The sequence below is a fragment of the Thunnus maccoyii genome, chromosome 10, assembly GCF_910596095.1.
Source record: "Thunnus maccoyii chromosome 10, fThuMac1.1, whole genome shotgun sequence".
Lineage (NCBI taxonomy): Eukaryota > Metazoa > Chordata > Actinopteri > Scombriformes > Scombridae > Thunnus > Thunnus maccoyii.
In genome coordinates, this window is record NC_056542.1 from 4,811,797 (window position 1) to 4,822,653 (window position 10,857).

A 10,857-nucleotide genomic window follows, 5' to 3' on the forward strand; every position below is an offset into this window, starting at 1 on the left:
TGTTACCAGGTGTGCTCCTGTCAGTTCCCCTGACCACTGGTGCTGGCAAAACAACTGGAGTTGGTTCCTGAGCGCGGCACTGAGGCTGCCCACTGCTCCTAGTGTAGAGGATGGGTCAAATGCAAAGGTCACATCACACAACCATCTGACAGTCATCCTTAATGAGGACTTATTGTGCTAATTAGGAGTTCCAAGCTCTTGTCAAATAATATTTCTCATCTATTTAGGGTGTAAGGTTTCCAAAATCTAATTTAACAGTACATTGCCTTTCCTCATGTACAGTTTATAATGTGTACATATTGTAAATAAATCCCTATTTTTATGAGAGAAAGTTTGACTCTTGTGTGTGTCCATCCTGATAGGTAATCCAACCCAGTGAACAATGAGTTGTGATGTTCAAACCTCAAACAAGTCTGAAATGAACCAAACACTCTACAAACTTGTGTTCTCTACTAGCACCTCTGTATGTTTTAACCAAGTTACAACTAATCACATATCATTTTTTGCACGTTGTTACTCTAAGTATGCTTTACTGTTATGTATTTGTACATGTTCTATTGTATATATTTCATATACTTAATTACAACACAGAATCTGTAGTAAGAGTTCATGTGAGGCACTGCTCTGAACCAGACTGTCTGAATCTTTATTGGCAAGAAAGGGCCACAACATTTTGTTTTATGATCTTGACACAAAACAGAAACACACAAATAGATGTTATAAGAAAAGAAGATACATTGTAAAAAAAAAAAAAAAAAAAAAAAAAAAAAAAAAAAAAATCTATCTATCTATCTATCTATCTATCTATCTATCTATCTATCTATATATATATATATATATATATATATATATATATATATATAGAGAGAGAGAGAGAGAGAGAGAGAATATAAGTGAACAAAAAGAGGTGAACAAAAAGAAAAATTATTAAATATTGGATTTTTGAGAAATTTCAGTCAGCAAAGAAAAATCTTTTTTAAAAAAGTGTTGCAGTATTGATAAAGAGAATTTACTTTAATTTCTTAAAGTTGGAAAAAACTTAAAAAAACAGTGGATTCCTCAATTTGTACATCTGAATTTATTATTTTAATATGTTGCAATACATATAAATACACAAGTAACATTTTATATTCAAAAAAATAATCTGCAAGATCGTAAGTCAGATCACACTGAAGCATAAATTGTAAGCAAATATCACAGATAAAACACATAACAGCAGCAGATCTCTGTGATACATCTGTTATGTTTCAATGAGCCTAAAGGTGTAAATGAGCACACAGCTGTAACCTGCAGCCAGGTGAGGATCTCTAAACAAGATGAGCTGACTTCCAGTGAAGAGCTCCCTCTGCTGGTCTTTATCCTTAATACCAGTGTTTCCAGTTCAAAGGTTTTCTCTCAAACATACATGTGAAAGACTGATAATCAATAACAGACAGTAAATAAGAGCTCACTGTAACAGACAGGATTAAAAACAGCAACAGTAAATCTCAGTTTCAATTACACATTACAATAAAACAACAAAGATCAATGTTGAGAAGTTAAAGATATGAATTCTGGAAAGAAGGTCAGAACTCACAGTTTTACAGTTTTCATGACGTTAGACGATCAACAAACATGATGAAAAGATTGTTGTGGTCATTATAAACAAACGCATAACTTCCTGTGTGGCACTAGTTTAACACCAGTGTTCATAACACATGAGAACAAGCAGCTCTGAAGGGTCTTAACCTGAATACTTCAATACAAGCTTCAAGCACATGATAGACAGGATATAAATGTTAATGTTATATTTCATTTGAAAATAAATCACACAGATGAGGTGGTTTATGAGGTAGACATGCTTCTCAGCATAATTTCAATAAAGTGAACAAAGTGCACATTTCAGATCTAACAAAGTTTAACGAGGAGTCCTGATATCAAAATGATAAACAAGGTAAAGATCAAGAATGTTGTTTCCTCCATCAAGTCTGTTATTGTTGGATATCAGTGGTTCATTATGGCTCTGATACCATGGCCACTAACTGGAGAAAATTAAGGCAGGATGTATTTTAATCATTATTAGTTTTTACAGTTTGTAATTTCAGTGCATCAAGCATCAAGTTACTATGGTTACCTGCCAGCCAATGGGAAACTTGTGTGTTCTGTGTCTTTGGTATAAAATTGAATCAAACTGTTTCCTCTGATCCATCTGCTAAAGTGTAAGTTTTCTGAAATCCACCACTGGACCGAGTATAAATGTTGTTTAACAGGCAGAGAGTGAATGAATAAACAGCCAGTACAGATATAGCTGCTGCTGTCAGTCCCAGTACACAGTAGAGGCCGATCCTTTCCTGACTCGCTGTGTTTGGTGTCTCAGGTTCAGGCCGATCCCTCGCTGCTGTAAAGACACCAAACACATCTGTGTCATTCATGTGAAGAAACAACATTTCACTAAAGAAAACTAAATAACCACAACACATTCAGTTGGAACATATTTCATAGTTCTGCTAAGTTTTGCTGAATCATCTTACCAGTGACATTGAGCCGGCATTTTCCTCTGTTCCAACCATAATCTGTTTTCACTTCACACACGTACAGACCCGAGTCATCAGTCCTGATTCTGGACACGTGAATTCTGATTCGCCCTTCTCTGAGGGCGTCTTTGTCACACTGAACTCGTCCTGCAAACTGTCCATCCTGAAACTCTGAGTCCTCAACACCCTCATATAGATGATACAAGACCAAGCATTTAACATCAGTTAACAGTTCACAATTAATTATAAGTACGGTGGAGGAACTGACAGTTTTGGTTGTAAACATCCATTCCAGTGTGATGTTGTGGTTCTCCTCTGCCTGGTAGAAGGTCTCTGTCACGTTCAATACAAATGTTCCTGTTGAGGAGACAGAGAGGGAAAGTGAGGACCAGACAAACTAAGAACTTTAACATTTGAGCCCTTAAACTCCACCTATATATATTTAGAAATACAGCTAAGTGTTTAAAGATACAAGAGTATAAAAAGGTAATGCATGATGCCAATAATTAATACAATCTAATCAATAACTGAAGAGAGAGGATCTTCCCAACTGTCATCTACCAGCTTTAATAGTTCTAATGTTTTCACTGACTTATTTTAAAATGGAAGTCATAAAATATGTTTGTGAGGCTGAAGGTTTATTCTGTTGTTCATCTTTATGTCAAACTGAAGGTTTAAACTAACCACAGACACAGGAGGTCAGGCTGATGAGCAGAAGGATCCTGCAGATCATCTTCTCCCTGTGAGAGGAGACAGAGGAGAGGAGTCATCAACACATGAGGTCAAAGTTCAGTCATCACACTTGTGAAAAGATAAGTCAGGTTTCATTCATGCATCACAACATGTGCTCATGTTCATCTTCCTTATTATACATGACTGACCAAAGGACTTTTAGTCAGATCTCAGTCAGTCTACAGTTTGTTCTTCTATGAATTCAGTTCAAGTAACATGTTTTTAAAAGCCTTTCTCAGGTGTCTGTGTGTAACTGTGAGATCTGATCACAAGCAGTCACTCAAGACGCATGTCAATGCCAGGTGTAAACTGTTTCTCTTTCTCCTTAAACTTTTTCTTGTTTCTTTAACCACTAATTTTCTTTTCAGTCACATTTACCAGTTGTTTTATTTGATTTAATACTGTAGTTGTTGGGGGTAGGTGGACGGAGTTCCCAGCATGTGAGACATTGTGTTTACGGACATAAGTTTAGGTAAATTGTGTTCTAAATCACCACAGATGTTATCTGGTACACAGTGATTAGTGTTACTGTTCTCCACACTAACTCTACGATGTTTCTAGTAGTTAAAAGTTTGTTGTTATGGAATAAAGCATCTTACACCATGAGTGATGTTACGGTTAGTTACGTCCTCCAAAGTACGAACTCACAGCCTTGCGCCTTCACATGAAAAAGACGTTTTTCTCTCCTAATTGAGGCGAAGTTACATATTATGGCGCTTCCCCTGGCTACATCTCTTACGTCAGAAACTGCGGACTTGAAACAAGTACCCCACACTGTAAAAAATGACTGTGAAATTTACATAAAAACTATGTAAAATCCCTACAGAAAAGTATTGTAAACTCAAAAACATATATTTTTTGTTTAAAGTACAGTGAATTTTTGGAAACTATTAAACAGAATGTTTTTGTTATATTTACAACAACAATATGTGATTACAATCAAATTTATTTGTTAAAACTACAAATATTGGTAACAAAAACAGAGAAATACTGTAATACTCATAACAAAACAATTTAGTTAATTTCACATGCAAATATTGTAAAAACTATAGTTTTAGTCAGTTGTTTTAAAAAATACAAATATATGTAAGTCACTTTACAAGTTTATGCTGTAATTTTAACATGATTGATAAAATGATGCAAATTGACGTAGGCCTATTTAAAATGTTTTCACAAAAAAGTTTTATTGTGAACCTGAGAGGTTACCTATCTATTTAAATATAAAAAATATACAATTTTAATAACATTGCATTTATAATTTAGGCTATTTGTAGCATATTGTAGAGTGTGTGTATAAGACATTCAAATTATTGATATATGCAAAGTAACACTGTTCAGTCCTAATCCTTGTATGCTTTATGTTTCTTTTAGTCTTTATCATTATCATTTTCACAGGCTAAACAACCTAACAGTGCCACCTCTAACCACTTGTACTTTTACTCTCTCATTGTGCACTGAGTCCTCCTAATTTTGAAATTTAAAAGTGCGCAGCTGAAGTTCGTCTCTGATTGGATAATGACGTGAGGGCGGGAGAAGCGCGAACCATTAGCCGTTAGCGTCACTAAGGAGCCAGTGTGCAGTCTGCAGAGCAGAGAACGGAGCAGAAATCTTCGGACCACTTCATTTTAAAAGATTTTAGGACAAATCTACAAGTTTTTTGGAGGGTCTGTGGCTGTTCAATTGGAAGGTAAGCTTCATATTTAGGCTACTCTTTTTTCGAGACCAGACGAAAATGTGTGCTGAAAGCTAGCTAGCTAGCACCAGTCCATATTTAAGACCAGTAACGTTAGCTCAATGTGTGATAACTTAATTCAGCTGAAAAGCACAGGCAAACATTTGAAATCCTAAAAATGATCACCTGCGTCTTTTGTAAAAGCAAATTTGTTACATTAAGAGGCTATGTACTGCATTGCAGAGTACATAGGAATGAGCCTCATTGTCTTTTCAAATGTGCTGGCGCCAACTGTAGTCAAACATTTACCACTTACTCAGCTTTCAAGGGCCATTTTTATCGTGTGCACAATGCACCTGCACCGCAAGCTGCTCCTAAAGCTGTTGTTGCGGATTTAAAATGCGCAGTTTCATTATGTGCCCGCAATTTACACACGGTGAAAGAGCTAGTGTCTCACTTAAATGATCATTTTGGAGAGGGCAGGTCTGTGTCATGTCCAGTAAGTGGTTGTAAGCATGTGTTTACAAAAAAGTCATCATTTACTTCTCACATGTGTAGGAAGCATAAAGCATGCTCCCCTGATGGTATTGATGACATGTACAAGGAAACTCGCCTTCAGCCCCCAAATGTCATTGCCAGTACAGATGATTCAGAAAGCACACATGAAGCCATGCCAACAGCTAGTGCAGCCAGTGATATGCCAGAGAATGATAGTCAGTCTTATCTCAGAAACATGTGTCTCTTTTACCTTAAACTGCAAGGACAGCTGCTTATTCCTGCCTCTACTATACAGACTATTGTTGAGGAGATGCAAAATGTGCACGAGTTAGGTCAAGCCTACACAATAACTAAAGTAAGTTCTTTATTAAAAAATGATATGAGCCTATCAGATGAAGCAGTCACTAAAATATGTGACTGCATTAAAGAGTCAGATTTGTTCTCTGCCTGTCATCAGGGACAATTAAGAACAACATACACCAGAAATCAGACATTCACAAAAATGTTTAAGTACACGGAACCCCAAAAAGTGCTATTGGGAATGGATGAAAACATGACACAAAAATTTGCGTACTACATACCAGTGGCAGAAACTCTGAAGAGCTTTTTGCACTCCCAGTTATGGAGGAATGCACAGCCACAACAGTTTGGAGATCCTGATGTAGAGGTTTTTACGGATTTATATGATGGAAAAATTTTCAAATGTCACCAGTTCTTTAATGAAAACCCTGAAAGCCTCAAACTGATTTTGTATCAAGATTCATTTGAAATTGTGAATCCCCTGGGTTCTGCTAAAAAGACACACAAAGTTCTTGCAGTTTATCTTTCATTAGCAAATTTACCCATTCATTTGCGTTCAAATACTGATAATATGTTTTTAGTCTTGTTGTGTGTTGAGAATGACTTAAAGCGTTTTGGAATAGCCAAAGTTTTCTCAGAGTTGTTGGCAGATCTGAAATCCTTGGAGACAGATGGAATAAATGTAGATGGAAAAACAGTAAAAGGGGGTCTCTACTGCATTGCTGGGGATAACCTTGGTTCTCATTGCATAGGTGGGTTTACAGAGAACTTCAGCCGCTCTCAATATTTTTGCAGGTACTGTGACATCACGAGAAGTGAGTTTGAGGCTGATCCAAATGCCTGTGGTCCTCCACGCACCCCAGAGACGTATGACACAGCTGTTGCTGATCTCCAGGCTGAAAACATCCAAGACGTCAGAGGAATAAAGGTAAACTCTATCTTTAATACCCTTGAGTCTTTTCACGTATCCCAACCTGGTCTCCCGCCTTGTTTAGGTCATGACCTCTTTGAAGGAGTCTTGTCATATGATCTAGCACTGTACTTGAAGAACATTATAAAAATGAAAAAATGGTTCACATACTCACTCTTAAACAGGCGCATCAAACAGTTTAAGTACAAAGGATCTGAAGCACTCACAAAGCCATGTGCTGTCAAACCTGACGGAGCCAAGTTATCAGGGCAAGCCATTCAAAACTGGAACCTTCTGAGATTGCTACCAGTTTTGATTGGTGACAAAGTGCAAAATCATGAGGATGAAGTATGGCAGTTAGCTCTCCAGCTAAAAGACATTGTGGATCTTATTTGTGCTCAGAACATTTCCTTGTCCCAGATAGCATATCTTGACATTTTGATCCAAGAATATTTGGAGTTGAGAAAGATGATGTTTCCTGAAATTCAACTCAAACCCAAGCACCACTATTTGCGCCATTATTCAGCACTGTCGTTGAAATTTGGTCCATTGAGGAGATTATGGACGCTTAGGTTTGAAAGTAAACACAGTTATTTTAAAAGATGTGCCAGACACTTGAAAAACTTCAAAAATATTTGTCAAACATTGTCAGAGCGTCATCAGATGTATCAGGCATATCTTTTAGCTGGGCAAGAATGCAGTAAACTACTGCAAGTGAAGGACAGCTGTGCGTTTTATCCCAACCTCTACAGTGACGCTATTAAACATGCAGTCAGGGAGTTAGCCTTTTCAGAAAGCAATACCACAGTTGCCACAGATATTCAGTACAAGGGCACTGCATATAAAAAAGGACAGTTTCTTGTGTACAGAAATGATGAGTATATGGAGTTTGGTGAACTTCTACTCATCTTGATTCAAAATGACACATCTGTGTATGTTTTGATGGATATCCACAAAGGCATCTTCCTCTCAGAATACCATCTGTATTCTGTGACAAAGGACAGTCTTGGGTTACAATGTATCAACATTAATGACCTGCCTGATTTCTATCCTTTGGTATCATATATTCTTAATGGATTCCAAGTCATTCCACTAAAACACAGTATTGTGGCAAAATAAAGTCCAATTAAAGCTGTTAATTGGACTGTTAGTTTGACATTAATATAAGTGTTACCTGATGCATGTCCCTGTTCTGTTAAGTGTATGTACTGTATATTTTTTCTGTTCTGCATTTCTTCTTCAGTGTAAATATGAGTGACTCAGGGCGAACCTTCCTAGATGTCGCCATCATGGAAGCCCTACCAGAACTTCAAGTAGTAAACAAAAACATCCTGGAAGAGCACTTGCAGTCCATTGGAGTCGAGACGTATGATGATCTACGCTTCGTAACGGAGGCTGATTTGATGACAGTATTAAGACCTGTACAAGCCAGAAAGCTTCTTTCTGTTTGGAAACAGAAATGTAAGTAAAAACACCACAACACACAGCTATTCAACAGCAAAAGCAGACATGGACATTGTGTAATATTGTACAATGTGAATCATAATCTTATTTTTTTGTCATTTAAAGACCAAACTCCCGAGAACAGCTCACTATCATCTGTGGAAGCCTCACCTACCCAACTGCTGTCATCGCTCTCTGTTTCACCCCAAAGTTCATCGTCAACCTCCTCCAGCAGCCTAGGACTTGACACACAGTGGGAAGACAACTTTGAAATTCCATGGAGTAAATTTCCTGAGGAAGTGATGGATTCTTTGGAGAGGGGAAAAAGGCCAGGCCCAAAACTGAGGAGGCAAATGGTCCGGATTGTTGTGACTGAGATGATGGAAAAATGCCCCCATGTAGGTAAAAAGCATTCAACTGATGTTGCAAAGCAAATGGTGGCAAAATATCCCAATTCTCTGCAAGATGTAATAGAGGGCGATATTGTTGGAACAGGCTACCATTCCCTTGTAAAACAGCTGCAAAACAGAATCGAAAATGTGAGGCGCACTTCAACACCCAAAATAAGAAAAAGAAAACATCAGGCTGATGACTCAGACCACACAGATGAGATCCCATTAGAAGAGAGAGCAGCAATGCAGGACACTTACGGATGCATTAAATGGAATGTGAAATTTCTGCCCCGTGAAGAAACTCAAGAGAGCCAGCACCAAAAGAAGGAAAAACTCAAGGAGATGTTCCAACAATCTGATGCCAATCCAGAGGAGGTAAAATGTCTAATGAAGTCCACTTTTTACACACAGCGTCAACATGTCAACCAGGGAAAAAGTATCAAAAGCCTTCGAGAGGAGTGGCCATTTTGGTTTGACGAACTTGGCATGTCGGTCCACTTCAAGGAACTCACTGGGATTGACCTCAAAGAGACATTCACGCGAAATTTGGATTTGAAGGGAAAAAGGCTTCTCAACTACATGACCACAGTTTATGTCACCAAGAGTAATAAGTTCCTTCAGACTTATGCAAGGCTTCAGAGGATGCGGGGACAGCAGAGTGGCTGCTCAGATGATGTGAAAGAGATGGTCCTGCTTCTGCTCAGCTACTTTGATGAGAAGGAGGAGTCCATGTTCTTCCATGTAGAAGATACCTGTCTGGCAGAAGAGGTCCAACTGGAGCAAGTGCCTCTGACACCTGCTGTTATTGTCTGTGGTAAGTCTGTTTCATATCTCTTTTTTTTAATTGCACTGTTTATAGAATCTGTCATGTGAGTGCAGCGCTTATTAATATAACCTGTTAAATAATTTGTTCATAGGACAGTCCTGCTATTCCTCAACAAGGTACATGCTGAGTCTGGATCGGAACCTCATCAACACAAACATCTCCTCCTTCATTTCTGCATTGTGCCTCATGTTCGGGAGCTACTTCTGTTTCAACATCCATTATCCATCTGAGCTGGCTTCAACTCTGGAGTTTCTTCAAAGGTGAGTAAACATGGCATGGCATTTCTCAGACCTGTACTTTAATTAAGCCTAAAATGGCTAAGCTACACAAAAACTGCCTTAATAGTTCCTAGGGCCAAAAACTGCCCCATTGAAACCCATTAAAACCACTATTTTTGATCCCACGTTTATCTTGACAAAAACTAATGCATTCCTTTATGTTAAGATTTCGGTTTGGACCACAGGCTTTCAATTTGTAGTTTTTATATTTGTCCATCAGGTGGCACCACTTTTACCCATTCAAAGCATGCCGCAAAGTTTCACACTTTTTATTGTTTTCTGGAAGAAAAGTGTGTGTGCTATTGATGTCGGATAATGTTGTGTATGTGTACTCACTAAATGCATTTAATGGAAATTATTTAGTTTTTTTTGTATAAAAACAGCATTATGTAGAGTTATGTAAACATACTGGCATTGAAAGGGTTAAAAAGCTAAAAATATAATTAATATTTGATATGTATATTTCAGACTCTAAAAGAGTGACATGTTTAAAGTAGAAAAAAATATCAAAATATACTATTTTTATAGCAGTTCATGGGAACAAGCCACGTTTTGGCTTTAAAAACATCCACGAAGTAAATAAGTTAAGAACACATGAAGTTTTTTTTTTTAACTGATCAATTAAAATGCTTAATATGCTTTTATTCTACAGGTGTTTTTTCTCGATAAACCCAGAAAAAGGAACTAAGGTGGAGAATAAAAACTCGAAGCGTCGTCTCAATCTGAACCCTCGAGTCCTCACCCTGATCCAGGACCTCTCCGATCACGAGTGGCGTTAAGCCTAAATATGGACTCCTTCTGTGCACTCTGACTGTTTGTTTGAGAAGAGGTACTGTTACTTTTCGCTTTGTTCAATCCACAATGTGTATTATGGTAATTAAGGCACAACGTAATTTTTGTTATTTTGCAAAAATACCTTAACAAACGTGCATTCTTATTTTGAGGGGGTACGCCTCTCCACAGATCTGACCTGTAACTTGGCCTGTTGGCATCACGTGATTGTCTCCATGGAGATAGATAAGTTTTATGCCATACTGTGGAACATTCAGAATGTAAACAAAATTTTGATTGAATTGGGTTGTTGTTGTGTGCCTGACACTTAAACTTTGTTTGTTAAAGTTTGTTAAAAATGTCCAGATTTAAAGAGGCTAATCTTCTGGAGTATCTCAACTTGGATTCAGTCATAGTTCAAGAACCATTATATGTAGCTTCTTTGCATGTTGTATCTGTTGAAAAAAATGCATCCAGTTGTTTACAACTATTATTGCTGTTAAATAAATTTCCCAAAAGTGA

The 10,857-nt window shown here is 37.5% G+C and overlaps 1 protein-coding gene across 1 annotated transcript; it reads left to right on the forward strand.

The window, feature by feature from the left end:
• Positions 1–4,295: 4,295 nt before the first annotated feature.
• LOC121906399 lies at positions 4,296–10,857 on the forward strand. Its single transcript, XM_042425260.1, has 6 exons — positions 4,296–4,932; positions 6,511–6,643; positions 7,869–8,086; positions 8,195–9,274; positions 9,378–9,546; positions 10,217–10,857. The coding sequence occupies exons 3-6, from the start codon at positions 7,876–7,878 to the stop codon at positions 10,341–10,343; spliced, it is 1,587 nt and encodes a 528-aa protein (XP_042281194.1). The 5' UTR covers positions 4,296–4,932; positions 6,511–6,643; positions 7,869–7,875; the 3' UTR covers positions 10,344–10,857.